Genomic DNA, 15,247 nt, shown 5'->3' with positions numbered 1-15,247 from the left:
CACAAACTGCAAAGTACTGGCAGTCTGATATCTGTGATTAAAGATAATAAAAACACACTTCAGTGCCATGTTATTCCCAAAAAAAAAAAACAAAAAAAAACAAACAAAACAATAATTTATTAATATTTCTTTTGCAAAGTTCACCATTATCACATATTTTACCTGGCTACAAAGGTGCCAACTACGCATTACTTGAAATGAGACCATCAGACATTTAGTCAAAAGAAACACAGGGATTGGTTTAAAATTTTCATTTACAATATTTCAGTTAAAAATGAGGCATTTGAAAGTAGTGTACTATACATGTAACTGAACTATAATGTCTGCTGATATATAGCAACCCATTAGTTTCACCAGTTTGGTTTTGCCATGATCAATCGATTCCATGTGCTGTGTTCTGAGTCCTGCTCAGTGGCAGTCATCCTAACACCAGTTAGTGGCTGCAAATGTAATTCACTAACAACTATACAATATGTAGGAATGTTTCCAGTTAAAAAACAAACAAACAAACAAACAAACAAAAAAAAAAAACTCAAATAATCCAATAAGGCTGAAGAATACCTCTCTGCTGAAGAGATATATGGAGTTTATTTTTTGTATATGAAATCAGGTTGCCACACCAACATGTCATTGATTCAGTCTTTGCTGTTAAGGCTATGCTGAGTAAAGGTGGACGTGGAGAGTAAAAACTATGCAAAAATACTGGCATGTAAAAGCTATGAGCAGGTCCGTCTGTAGTTGAATATGTAGGGGAAAAAAAAAACTAAAAATATTAAGTTGAAATAAAACTGAATAGAAAATATTTTACCCAAAACTGCAAACCAGACAAACAAGGGCACAGCACAGGCAATGAGTCAGGACCTTTTTAGATATCTGGGCCTTGTATCCTTAAGAATGCAAAAAGAATATTTTTATTCAATTAAGCGATATGTCTGCTGCGACCACCAGGTTGTTTCAATGTCGAGAAGATGTGGCTCAAGTTCGCAAATAGCAGAGGAACACAGGAACAGTTTCGCTGTAATATGAGGTATCCAACTTGATGCTTTCCGTAAAACCGCCGGGGATAAAAGTAAAATGCTACCAGATGAGCAAAAACATTGGCTCAGAAATCTAAAAGGATTTTCCCCCCAAAAGATTTTTCTCTTTCAGTACCTTTCATACTTGAATTATTCAACTTTGTGAGCACAAAAACATTGACCACTGAAACAGACCTCCCAAATTAGAATTCACAATTTGTTTTAGGGATTAAACACATTCTTTGCTCTTGCTCACCCTACTATTAAAAAAGAAGTATTGAAGCTATCCTAATATTGTGACTTATGTGTGACTGTTGGACATCTGGGTCATTTCTCTCCGCTGACACTGAGACTTATTTCAGCCTTCCAAGAAAAGTAGATGTGATCTGACCCACGGGTTCATTGTGTTCATCAATTGGCAAAAGTTCATAACACACTAATGAAAATACTTAACCTCTCATAAGATGTTCATACAACTATCTTGAGTTATATGGTTACAACATAAATATGAAAATAGACTTAAAAAGCTTGAAAAGATAAACATGTTTAGTGCGAAGTAATAAAATAATTATATAGTCATAATTTCATAGAAAAATGCTTTTTTCTCCCACCCCCCACAGAGCGATGTGAAAAAACGATATTGGAAAAAACATGAAGAAAATGCCGTGACACCACTGATAAATTCTTTACAAAATGCTTTTTGGGTTACAAAGTGTGAAAAATATTCCTATTGTCCTCATAAAAATGCCACATTGAACGAGGCAAGTATATTATACCGCATGGGGTAGAATGTGTGTGGTGTTTTTTTTATACAGTAGTGACTGACAGGAAGGCATTGTTCACCTTGGCTCCCTCGGGGGCCTTGGTACCATGAGTCATCAGCTCCTGGATGGTCATCCAGTTGTCCAGGATCTTCTTGTTGCGTTTCTTCATCATCTTCTTGTGGCTGAGCTCAATTATGCTGACCTCCTTTCGACCTTCACTGCTGCTCTGAGGATTCTCCCTCAAGCTCTCCAGTCGACTACGCTGCATGAACTCTCGTCTTTTTCTCTGTTCTTTTGCCCTGACCAGGTGCTGCTTTCTTTCTTCTTTACTCCAGTACCGCCCCATCTTCATTTCGCTCATCGCATCGTCATCTGTGGTCATTCCCCCGCTGCGCTCTTCTTTAATCTTTAGGGCTCTCTCCCTCAGGATCTTGTCTCTTACAGGCCTCTTAGTGATGTAGCGGGTGCCGTCGCTACGGATCTTGACCTTCCACTCCATCTTAGGCTCATTAATGGGCCTCTGAGGCTCTTTGCACACGCTGAGCAGGCTGAGCTGGCTCTGTGCATATTCTACAGCTGAGCGCTGCTGGATCAGCTGCATGTAGCTCTGGTAGTGGCGGGCATGAGCTGGGATGTTGGCCTGTCTATGCTGGGAGCTGTGGGATGGAGAGAAGTAAGGAATCTGGCAAGCGTGGGTCTTTAGTGTCCCTCTGCCCTCCTCCTCAGCCTGAGGTGTCTGGTCCGACTCAGAAGGATTGCTGTGGTCCGGGCTGCTGCTCTTGCCTGGAACGGGAGCACGGCAGGCTGGAATGGGGCTCAGGCTGAGAGAGTGGCCACTGGCAAGAGTGCTGCAGAGGTTCCTCTGGTTGGTGAGGCTGACCATCCTCTGCAGTGAGTGCTCCGGGGAGCGGTCCATGGCCAGCGGGGTACTGCGTGAACTCTCTGCTGTGTTGTAGGCACTGGAGCTATCCTTGTCCGATTTCTCCAGCCTCTCATTAATGTCTGCCAGCTTACTCCTCGTGGGCTCGCCACGGTGTGGGCTTTGGTTTTTGGTGGAGGGTCCGGAGCGGCCCGTCAAGGGAGACTGCTGACCCTTACGAAGCTTGTGTGCCTGCATGATGTTCTGGCATTCAAGCTCGATGCTGCGTAGCTCCTCGTTGAGCATGCGCAGCTCGTGCTGCACGCCGCCCTGCTCCGCCATGCTGCACTCAATGGTGCTGCGGCGGCTGTAGAACAGGTCGTACTCACCGCTGTTACGAATTTGACACTTCAGCTCCAAGAGCTGCTGGAAACGGTCACCCTCCGTCTCCTCGTCGTCCTCATCCTCTTTGTCCTCTAGCCGCGTGGAGCCGGTGGTACAGCGTGTGTCCCGGCTGTCTCTCAGACACTGGGACAGACGTCTCTGGATGTGTGCCAGGACGTTGTGCTCCGAGCTTTCCATTCTGTCTTTTATAGTGAGTACACCGTCCTTATGATGAGAGAGTGTGGAGCAGGTGGGCTTATCATCTTCTGCTCTCTGAAATGAATGAGGTAAACAAAACCAAGCTGAAACACTCAGAAATACATGCCATATGCAAATAGCTAAAACTAACTTTTAACGATCCATGTAGGAATATTTTTACGAGCACATTAATTTGCAAAGCCTTTTATGCATTTTAGAGGGGGTTTTATTTTCAAAATGCATAATGTTAATGTTTAAGCTTATCTGCACTTTGCAACCATGTTTGTAAATGTTTTAGCTATTTAAACCTACAGAATTTATAAAGAGGCTAGTGTATAGAAAACGCACCATAACTAATGATTTGTAGTTCAACTATCCCCATTATGGGACAAGAGGACAACAAACAAAAGTTAGCACAAGTATTCAGTAAGTGCAACCTGACTTCGTTCTCCTGAGGGATTACATGTGTATAACTCTGTTATACAGCTCTGTTACTTCAGGGATTGTTTCCTCTCTGCCATGTCTTTGAAGTCCCATTTATGTGGATTTTTGTTGTATGCTCTCCCTCTGACAAAACAGAATTTTAAATTATGATTACTAATGTTTGGAATGTAAATGGTTCAATGGTCCCCTGCTATAAATATTCATAATCATTTTGTATTCACATTTCAAAGGGCAAAGCATGTTTACACTCAGTTTTGTGAGGAAAGTCAATGAACAGTTTGATTCCATCTCTGCCATCGGCTAGATCTGTAGTAACTTCAAGGAAAAGGTTAATATTGACAGTGAAAATTGACCTAATACAGTCAGAGCAATTATTGGTGCGTGTTATGTTATGCTGTTCATAACACAGTCGGAACTAAACTGTGCGGTCAGTTGGGGGAAATGCTTCATGGCTGACTTGTTTTTAAACTGTGTTATTCTTATCAAACAGAGCGAATCCAAATGAACGAGTTTACATAGTTTCTTAAACCAAACGTTTGGCACTGACTGATGAATCCAGTTTCACAAAGCACAAAGTTTTGTCCCTGTCTGACCTGTTCGTTCTCCTGCTCCTCCTGTAAGGCAGCTAATTCCATCTCCTCTCTCTGCTGCTCCTCCAGCATCTCCATCTTCAGCTGCTCCAGGAACTCACTGTGCTCATCATCCAGCCAGGCCTCCTCCAGCTAAGCGTGAATGAAGCGAGAGAAAAGCAGATGAAGAGAAAGGGGCGAGTGTTATTTCTCATGGACTAAAGCTTGTGGCGACACAGTGTCTCAAAATAAACAGCTGGGTGTTCCAACTGGGATTTTATGAAATGAAAAATAGCAAGCAAGCTCTCAACCATCAAAATGCCACTGCTCATCTTTAAAACATGCCTTCTAATCTTAAAATCAAGCCAATACAATTTAATGGACATAAGAATTGTCACCTTTGACCCCTTTACTGCACACCATACATCATTTGTTTGTCTGCTTGATGTAAGCCAAATGGGATCCATATCCGAAGACTTCAGATTTACTACTTAGAGACACATTTAATTACAAAGTCCACTTTCACTCCTGGCTCATCTGCACTGCGGCAGACTCCTTCTGAGTATTTGCCATCGGCCTTGGGCCTGAACTCACTCCACATTAGCATGCCATTAGCTTTTATGGCGTAGTGTTGGAAGTCAATTACAGTAGTGCTACATAAAAATAAAACATGATGAGTTGTCTCTGTGGTGTCTTCCACTAGAAATGGTTGTGGTTGGTGGCGAGGGGAGAGTGTTGGCTACTACTAAGGTTTACTCTGAGCAAATGTTCCATAAATGACCAAACTTCAGGGCTGTAATTTGCAGTTTCTCTTCCTTTTTATTTGTCAACTTTGGCCCACTGTAGATTTTTAAAGATATGTCAGCGTGATGCTCAGTGTGTGGTCGTCACTAACCTGTATCTCGGGTCTGGCAACCAGCAGAATAATGTTCCTACACTCATCGTTGGAGAGTGTAGCCATCGCCTCTTCTCTGTCTTGAACATCTTGACCATTAATCTGAAGATGGCACACAAGCATGATTTCCACACACATTTTCAAGAAAGCAAACACAAACATTTGACCAAAGACACAGAAACACATACACAAACTCTGAGTAAGCTTTGTCGTCGCTGCTACAAAAGCCCCAAAGAAAAACAAAGTACCACAATAAAAGTTGGAATGCACAATAATTACCCCTTTTCAGGGGAAATTGTAAACACTAAGCGCTGCTCTCTAATATGAAGCAGGACCCAGCAGTGATTATGAATCGGACAGTGGACACAGGCCATAGGGGCTGTTGTGCTCACCAAAGTATCCGGCAGCATACATACATCTAGCTGTACAATTAACCGGCCACTGACAGGGGGCGTCCATCTTTTTGCAGGCAGACTAATGGCCCTGTCACTGGCGGATAATGGTGCCAGAGTACTGGTCTGCCACACACACATACACACACACACCCTCTCCTGCTGTAAATCAGTCATACAAAACATGCTCTAATTGGCTACCACCATCTACCAACAATGCATCTTACCCTAATAATTGTTGGGAGATTATTTACTACTCTTCGTCCTCTCTCTTCTGCCAAAAAGCACAAAACTTATTTTCTGCTTTGAAAATTGGCCTGTTTTTGCTTCATAGATTCTCTGTAGCGTCAAGTCATTGTTACTACTACAAATTTGTGGTATCATGCTGTCTTCCTTCAAGCTGCCCTTCTCCACGTATTTCACATGAACAATGGACAAAATGACTATGTGTTTTATAAGAAGGATTGCTTGTCTTTTAATTTACTACTTTTTTGCCAGTTGTGCAAACTTTATTGCCAGTCATCGCATTTTTAGTAAAAGTTGGCACAGTCCTCAGTGGTGGTGAGCATAGTGACCATCTATCACACGAAAGAAGCAGATATTTCCCTAAAGACTTGGTGATCACCAAGAAGGAACTCTTGGTCTTTTTGCTGAAAATGAAAATGGGCAATGGTTTGTCGTAATAGTTTATTGAGCTAATAATGTGTCAGATGTTATTTTCAACATGTTTCACTTCTTCCAAATGGCTGTGGTAAATAAGTTTGTATAGCTTGAATAATAAAAGTGCTGGTTCTAACAAAAACAATAATCACCCATGTAACCCACCGAAGCAACACTATCCTGCCCTCGGGGCTGACAAATGCTGCTCCTTGTCAATGCAGAACTCCAGCTCTCAAGCCTGAAGCCTCAGCTAGGGGCAAATAACTGCCGTGGCCTTTCAGTGATGCCACAGGAGGCTGCAGCGCAGCACCAACCTGAACCAGAAATCTTAAAAACTCCTGTTGGTGCTGAGTCTGTAACTAAAACAGCCAGGGGGGGCACTTCTCCCCCTCTAACAGTCACAGCGGGGGCGAGTTCCCCCTTTAATGTGTTGCCATTAAAAATGAATGGGCTCTCCTGCTGGGAGACAGTGGTTCTGTGTGACAAAATAAAGGGAGACTTTTTTATGTTGAATGAAATGGGAGCTGGAGTAGTGGAGGGCAGCAAGAGGGAGCGTCCTGCTGTACCTGTAAAATCCGATCCCCCTCTCGGATGCGTCCGTCCCTGGCAGCGATGCTGTTTGGACTGACCTGTGAAAGTAGAGACAACAAAATAACGTATCGAACACGCATTCAATCTTCATTCAATGAAATCTAAAGAGCCTGAAAAAAAAAAAAAAAGAAGTTTTAAGTCATTATGAAGACATCACCCAGCTAGACATGTCTAGACTTTCATTAACTGATTGAGAACAACACATTTGGTGCTCTGCCACGGAAAGACCATAAATGTCAGCTTGTGGTTGCCTGGTCAGATTTCAGAGCCATATTGGCCCGGGGAAAACCCAGAACCAACTTCATCATTTCAGTCCTCAATTGTATGCACCTCAATTGCAATATCCTGGCAGGTTGAGAGAGCACAAGTCTCTGCATATAGCAACTACAGCTCATAATTCAAACCCAATGCATGATGCACCTGCTCCTCCTGTAACTAATGTGAGTGAACAGCGGGGCAGGACACTCTTTCAGTGGCCAATCAATCGCTGTCTGGGGCCATTCATTTCACTCTCTCCTATCAGGTGGGATCTCTAGAGATGTGAGGAGCTGTGGCACTCCATCTTCATGATAGTCCATTCCTACACAGAGGACCACTCATTAAACTGGGAGGGAGGTCACTAGACAGGCATTGGGGTAGTAGAGCTGGAGGGGAAACTGAATGTAATCTTTCTGTGGAGATGGGGAGAGCATTCACACCCCGAACAATCTACGACTGGAAACTTAAACACAGGGAAACAAAGTGAACTGGTAACGTTGAAGATACACGAGGTTACAAGAGGTGGCAGGTGAAATGTCAACTGTAAAGGGCCCATTGTTGTGAATGAGTGAGTCCTAGTTTGAAGGTTACATGTTTTAGGTCTGGTGTGAACCGGAAAGCTGCAAAAGGTGGGCCCGGCCCAATGAATTTAGACTCCTGTCTATGTGCTCTTGAAAAAGACATAACAATGTATCAGAGGCTCATGAGAAAAACATTTTTCTGCCCTTGTACTCCTGAATTAGTAAACCACTTTACTTGCAGATAATTAAAAGTGAGGGAAACCAACTGTAACAACACAGGGTGGAAACAATGTGAATTTTTGCTTGTTTGGAAATGACCTTGCATTACTCTCAACCTCACATTGATTTGTTGTCCCGGCTTACGCAACATTACCACACATCATGTGAGCACGTAACGAACCTGCACACTGTGACATTCAGCCCCTTCATCTAAATGCAGCCCACTCCTCTTAGCCTAATTTATTTTTATTTTTATTTTTTCTTTTTGCACTGTGAACACTCAAAGATGCTGCCAGGAGCAATAGACCTCACTTATTTTTATTCCACTCAGCAAGTGAACACCTTGCAGGGTCCTAATCAACATCAAATGAATCCGGGAGAAAGTTGAGCGGAATGGAGAGCAGTATTTTCTGTATTTGGTTGATGTGGATCTTATAGCCATCTTGTTGATATCTGCTGTACAGAAAAGACTACATGAACAAAAAAAAGAGCTAATCATAGTTTATTTTTGTTTTGTTTGTTTTCCCTGTCTTGGACGTCATTCCATTCTGGCAACTGAATGTGCAATAATGTCGTTTAAATATTACCCAGCTGTTCAAAAATGCCATTTGCGGTTGCTAAAAGAACTTAATTTTTGAAGTTACTACACCCAGTATAGAAGCGTTGCTCATGACTATTAAAGCAAACCTTAAACTGAAAAATTAAATTTAATGATTGATACAGTCTCAAGAATATATTTTGATTGTTTTTTGATATGCTACTCTCTGCTGCAATCTGATCTTGCCGTGATGTTTGCCTTTTCCACAGCAGTGATACGCTAATGTGAGTCTTCAAAGAACTAAAATACAGAATCTGTAGAATATGCATATACCTTTGGCACCCAGCGTATAGAGCAGTCCTGACTGGTGGTTGGAAAAAACAAACAAACAAACAAACAAACAAAACAACAACAAAAAAACAGTAGCAGGATCCATGTATGATGCATATTTCTTTGGTAGTATCTCCAGGGGCAAGGCAGAGTGGGGAAAGATAAAAGAAGATGAGAACAGTCTGAACAGAATTCTCCACTGAAAAAATTTAAAGTGGGCCTCCCGACGGCAAACTGAGTTGGAAGGAGCAATGCTCACAGTTTTAATGAAGAAATTAAACCCCTTTCAACTGAAGTCATTTAAGCTGAACATCTTGCAAGTGATCTACTCACCTCACTGACATAGATGGCCACGTCCTCTTCTTCATCAGTCCTGTAGCACAGAGTTAAGCCCAACTTCTCTTGGCTGTTGAGTCGACACAATTCCACTTCCTATATAAACAAAATGGGTAATGCAAAATAAATAAATAAATAAATAAATAAAATAAATTAAAATAAAAGAGAAATAAATAATAATATCAATTTAAATGTAAAAACACGACAAAGACCGTGCTGCTGTGAACGAAATGCCAACAAGTCGATGTTCACCATGTTCGACGTTGTAGCTGTTCGTGTCACAGTGTGCCAAATCTGCTAATTAGCACCAAACAAAATGCAGCTGAGGCTGCTGGGTAAGTCATTAGCTTCACAGGTACTGAAGGAGCTGCGAGTGTCTCTGAACCAGTGCTGTGTGAAGGAATTTGTAGCGAGATTGTGCTGCGTTGTAGTTACGGTGCTTCAGTCAGCTGGTCAGAGTGTGTCTGTGCAAGGATCAGGGGTACGCCAGGGTTGGCAAGGTGAAACTGTGTCGGGGCAAATTAAACTCAACACTTTTAATGAGCTATTACATTAATGAGAAAACAAGTCAAACATGGTCTTGACACTGGCAGAGGTGAAAGTTGGCAGCATAGATCCGCACTGTCCAGTGTTCTATACTATGCTGAAGAATCGTCAAAGCGGGAAAACGCCTGGATCACCAAATTTACTGGGGGTTCATCTTCAGAGCACCATGAATGTCTGCAAAAATGTTTGCTATCACTCCAATAGTTTGACATATTACAGTCTGAAGCAGGCTGAGATTGTGAATCCTGGAACAAGTTGTACATTTGGGAGCCAGAACATACATATGAAGTTGATTTTATAATATAGAAAGAGTAGCGGACAAAGCAGTCTCTCCACAGGGTACGTTTAGTAGCTGAACTGCAGTCTTAAATCACATCGCACCGATTTCTTTCACCATTTGTCATGAACAAGGTCAAACACGTGTCAAATTCTCTGACCTCTAGGAGAGGATAAAGGCAGATCTGGGACACTAAATAAATTCTATTCGCTCACATAAAACTACAATGTTAATGCATGACAACAGCTACACAAAAACAAAGGATCTCTCTCACTGAAAACAAAACAACAATGCTCTTCAAGTTCATTCACAAAAATACGACTTGTTGAGACACTTATTGGTTTTGAATTGCCAACTCTTTGGCGCAGGAGGTTTTTGAGTCTCAAAGTGTTTGATCATGAAACACATTCTCAGCTCGCAGAGTTTGATCGGTGGAGCTTTGATGAATGTCAAAGGACTTCAAGTGTTTTTCTTTCAAGTCGTTGCCAAGTTAGAGTGTTTGGCTATAAATAAACTATAATTATGCTGCTGCTTCCAGATATACACATTTGCAGCAGCATTAAGTATTCCTCAGCTTCCCTTGGGGAGAGATAAACAAACTATTGACTTACAAATCAGTGGTCCCCAAATTTCCCACAAGCCCCTAGGAACATTGCTTAGCACCCCCTGTGTCTACATGAACTCCTCATTTAAGCTCAGATTTACAAATACATAGAAAGTGAGATTTGATTAGCCACACTTTAGTGAGAACTGCAGTCTCCCGTCGGCTAATATCAAATTCAACCGAACAACTTATTATTTCCACAAAAAACACAGTTTCACACAACAGAGGTGCAGCCAAAGACCAAATAGCACAAGCCTGTGCTCCTTCTCCAAATGCTGAAACATATCAAGGGTATTGGAGGGAATCAAGTGTGAAATGGCCTCTCCTCCCAAGGTCTTCATTAGAGCAGAAACACACCAACTCTCAGCAGCAGGAGTGAGGTGGTTGACTGGAGAGGAGGATGGAAGGGGCAGAGAGAAATGAGGCAGTGGCGAGGGCTCTGGTGGGGCTCAGAGGGGTCTTGCACAGAAACAGATTCATTTCCTCCATGACAAGTGAGGGTTGGCTGGTTACACGTGTCAGATGTGGCAGGGCTCTGGAAGAGGATAAGGGGTGGAAGGAAGGGGGGGGGAGTGTGGCTGAAGTCTGACCATAATGGGATGAGATGCGGGGGAAACAGGGAGGCCAATACCGCTGTCAGAGAGCCACCACCCGGTGCCTCTGGCTGCCTTTCCCTAAACTGTTCATGACTCTTTCCACCGCGTCCTCATACGCGCACACATATTTGCACCTTCGGGCTAAATTCACATTTTCTGCTTCCCCTCGGTTACACATTTCTTCATACTCTTTTCTCAGTTTGTTTTTTCACACACAGACAGTTACTATTTTTTGGACCACGTCCACTTGGATACAGAGTCACACTCATACTGACACAAATAATTCCTCCATCTCTGCGCAAACCCAATCCTTATAAGGACACACACAAGCCACTCAGAGGAGCGCACAGGGTAGCACAGGTAGATAAAAAAAAAAAAAAAAAAAAAAAAACGACATCATCTGAGCTTTGTCGTTTCATCTTTGTCGAAAGCCGCCCCTTGACAGGGAGCTCAGATCTTTAATTGACTGTCTCAGAGGCAATGACAACTTCAAAACCCTCAACTGATGTGTAAGGATACCATTTTAAAAAAAGAAGAAACTTTCTTTTTGACCACGTGAACAAAGTGACATGCAGAAATCCTTCATTAACTATATTTCGGTTTTAATAATGACCTATCTGGCTTATTGTTGGTGGTAATATTATTAAAGCTGCATGTCTGCCTAATTCAACAGAGCAGTCATGGAAGTAATGGGGGGTATGGAGACTGCGCACCTCTTGCATACTAATATGTTGTGAGCGCATGTGGGATATCTGTCGGAAATACTGAAGGCTCATGCAACGTCTCGGAGACGTCTGTCTAAAAATAAACCGCACAAATAGGTGTGAGCAGGTACTACATCTGAGAAACAAGTCTAAAGTTACTTCTGACTAATTAATTGCTAGATACAGTGCAGGAGACCTATTTAAAAATAATCAGTGAGAATGGATTGCTACAATTAAAGCATGTTGGATGAAATGTCAAACCTTCGTGTGTGTGTGTGTTCAACTATATAGAGCACATATTTGTGACCCTTTTGTCTTCTATTTCGATTTTTAGACGTATGTGTTGAAAAACAAAGTCACTCAGTTCGCTCAGTTAAAGGGGGGGGGGGTCTCCTTATCCATTAAACACACGTCTCTCCCCTTGTCTTTTGAATTTCTTCATTTTCCAGGCGAGCTCCCTGCAGGAGATTACAGCATGGCACGGGGACGAGGAATGACAATAAATTAATGACTGGGATGGCGCGATTAGGGGGAAGATTGGTGCCTGGCATCAAAACATTGGATGCTGTCACAATAATGCTGCCTTTGATTACAAGTAATTAAAAAGGCAGTCAAAAAGGCATGGGTGGCTAATGGTGGGAAGGCTATAGTGAAGCCGTGTCAGAGTTAATAAAAAAATAATCAGAGGAAAAGTTACTTATACGGCCATACACACGGCAAGGGATGCGAGCAAATGTGTGATGCCATGGTGTGAAAGTCTAGAGATAGATCCAAGCTCTGGAGCATGCCCTCTGTGCCATGTCCATCCAAACAAGCTGACAGTTGGAGAATTCAAAAACACAAATTCCTGTACTGAGCCAAGGAATAGTTTTTTTTTTTTTTTTTAACTTTAAGACTTGCAGAGCCACGTTAGCTCACCTTTGCCAGAGAATGAAAAATCAAATAAGCTGCAGTACATCCCCTTTCCCCTGCTTGTGAAGCAGAGCTTTAGACCATCTTTAATGTTTTTGAGATAGTAGCTTATCAGGGTGAGGGGAGCAGTGGAGAACGTTAATGTTGGACTCTGGCAGTCAGTACAACAGAATTAATGGCAATGGGAGAATCGGTAAAGTGCAGATTGGGTTCACATATACCGCAGCAACCAGATCATTGTAAATCCAGCCAGTAATCTGATTTCTTGACCCACTACCCCTGAATATATTCTTAATCAAGAGCGGTTTATTTTAAGTGTGAAAGACACCGTGGCGAGCCCGCCACATTGAGAATGTGACTGACAGATAGTCAAGAATTCGTCCATGGAGCTCAACCTTCACAAAAGTGTGGAAGCAACTATTCTTTATTTAAGAGCCTGTTTTCATTTTAGTCAGTCTCTGACTTGGTTTTAATTATGAATGCAAATGGGCTACTTTCATTCATCCTGCTGCAGACAGATAGGACTCCCTGAGTGTAGTCTTTCACAAGCATATGCTTTTGCAAAATCCTTGTTAAGTCTATCTTGAGTGTCCACATCATGAAAACATATTAGGTTTCCAGCAGAAATGGAGCTGCATTAACAGGCTTTCTTTTATCTCCTGCTCCAAAACAGAAATACTCTTTCATTGAAATGATTTTTAAGAAATAAGTTTGACATAAAATGCCATCACCAACCTGGGACCAAAAGAATATATATAAACTTTAATATATTCTTAAATATCTTTAATTATCATTATTTAATTATCTTTAATATCATTAAATGCCCCATGTACACCAACCAGTTTCTAAACTTTGACTGCCATTGTGTGTGCTGTGGGTCCATCAGACCTGTCTCATTGAGAACAGCTGCCTGCTGGGGCTGGAAATGGGGTTAATAACAGTCTTAAGACTGAATCAAAACAGACAGGCCGCATTCAGACCGATTTTCCTCTTGCATGAAAAATTTTCATTTGAATGAGACTGGTCTGATCTCACAGCCGGGGTGCAAACACATCAGGCACCGGTGAAATAATACAGGGCAATGCAGCAGTTTAACTGGGCTCAACTGCAACACATCAATCAATATGCACAGCCCACACTGTTACTGCTCTACCGTAACGCATGTCAAAAGGTGTTTCCACTGGTGGCCTGAAACAAACAATTAAGTGTTCCAGTCTTTTGGCCTCTTCCAACCTTTGTTTTTTCATTTCGTGTCATACCTGCAACCAAACACCCCCACACCAACACACACCCCGCCGAATTTGACTTGTTTTAACAACGTTTTATTTTTTAAGAGCAAAAGCCAGAGCAATGCTCCTTGTTGTACTGCCAGCATCAGTAAAAGTGACGCCTTTCACATCACATTACGCGTTTAGCAATCGCTTCAATCGTTATCTTACATTGCTCATGTATGGGTATTGGTTAAAACAGTGATGTGCATGTCGGCACACTTATTGTGCTAATTAATGTGCAAACTCTGCAGGTGTTTGAGAGTCGTTTGATGTCTCTACTGACGTTTCAGTGAAAGTGAAAATTCCACAGAAGTTGATGAAGGAGTAGTCTGAGTGGATGGAGTTAAATATACTAATATGGAATATAAAAATCTATAATAACAGTATGTGATGTATCCACACATCCCGAAACAATGCAACCACAGATCTTATAAATATATTATATATATTATATATTTCAGATGCATCTGGCATCTCTACTCCTCATCAGCCACTGTACTGTACTCCAGGAGTCTCACATGTTGATTACCCCAACACAAACATCTATGTCCTGGTGTATTAGAAAGGTGAATTAGATTTAGATGGTTTCTCTGAGATGTGATGGCGCACTGCTCTCCCACCCACTGTGCTTTTTCATCTAACAAAGGTAATTTAAAGAAATGTCTTTCCTTGGCTCTCATTTCTCTTTCAGCAGGGAGCGAGGGATCAGGTCGACCCTGAAAGTGGCTTTTCAGCTTTTACCTACATCCCCTTCATATCGTTTTCAGTTGACATACAGTAAGTGAGGCTGGATTAGTGGGTATCTAGCCCCCTGGGCATTAAAACAAACAAACAAACAAAAAAGAAAAGGGGGCACAAACTACAAAGCATACACAGTATAATGGGATTTGTTAATGGCAATGAGGCATAAAGAGAGACTTTCATACATTATATTTATTTGGATTGACACTGGAGCCACTACGATTCAACTGGGTGCACAAATCTCTTTAGGATGTGAGGAAACAGCCAAAGCTCAGTGGGTGGAAGCATTCAGAACAAATTCAAATGAAACAAATAAGAGAGAGGGGAGGAGGAGCAATCATACATCAGATCTCTCAGAGCCCTCCCTGGCTATATGCTTGCACGTCATTGACTCACAAATAAAGAATATTGGACCAAACCAGAGAGAGCCTGTCACAGTTGAATCAGTGCGTGTGTCAGAGCTCAACAGCCTTGGAATCATTACCTCTTCAACGTTACTCTGTTACTTATATACCAGTGAGGAGTAAAGAAAGAGTTTTCTTCCTTAGTTATGAAAACAATTAGCAGATCTCAGGTAACACAGTAAGCTGTTTTTTTTCCCCCCTACTCTACTTTTTTCACC

General features: G+C 42.0%; 1 protein-coding gene across 4 annotated transcripts in view; it reads right to left on the bottom strand.

The window, feature by feature from the left end:
- Nucleotides 1-583: 583 nt before the first annotated feature.
- The window catches only part of LOC115056387 (PDZ domain-containing RING finger protein 4), a 110,756-nt gene continuing 96,092 nt past the window's right edge, over nt 584-15,247 (bottom strand). For 3 of the 4 annotated variants that reach the window (XM_029522770.1, XM_029522771.1, XM_029522773.1), the window contains 5 exons: nt 8,972-9,070; nt 6,748-6,810; nt 5,130-5,231; nt 4,259-4,387; nt 584-3,296 (listed from right to left, as the gene is read on the bottom strand). In XM_029522770.1, coding sequence (XP_029378630.1) covers nt 1,824-3,296; nt 4,259-4,387; nt 5,130-5,231; nt 6,748-6,810; nt 8,972-9,070 — 1,866 coding nt within the window. In that variant the 3' untranslated portion in view covers nt 584-1,823. Of the gene's footprint in view, nt 3,297-3,663; nt 3,673-4,258; nt 4,388-5,129; nt 5,232-6,747; nt 6,811-8,971; nt 9,071-15,247 lie in introns of all 4 variants that reach the window. The other variant, XM_029522772.1, reaches the window with a different exon arrangement.

This window comes from Echeneis naucrates, chromosome 16, assembly GCF_900963305.1.
Source record: "Echeneis naucrates chromosome 16, fEcheNa1.1, whole genome shotgun sequence".
Classification (NCBI taxonomy): domain Eukaryota; kingdom Metazoa; phylum Chordata; class Actinopteri; order Carangiformes; family Echeneidae; genus Echeneis; species Echeneis naucrates.
This window is presented reverse-complemented; position numbering and strand designations above follow the sequence as displayed.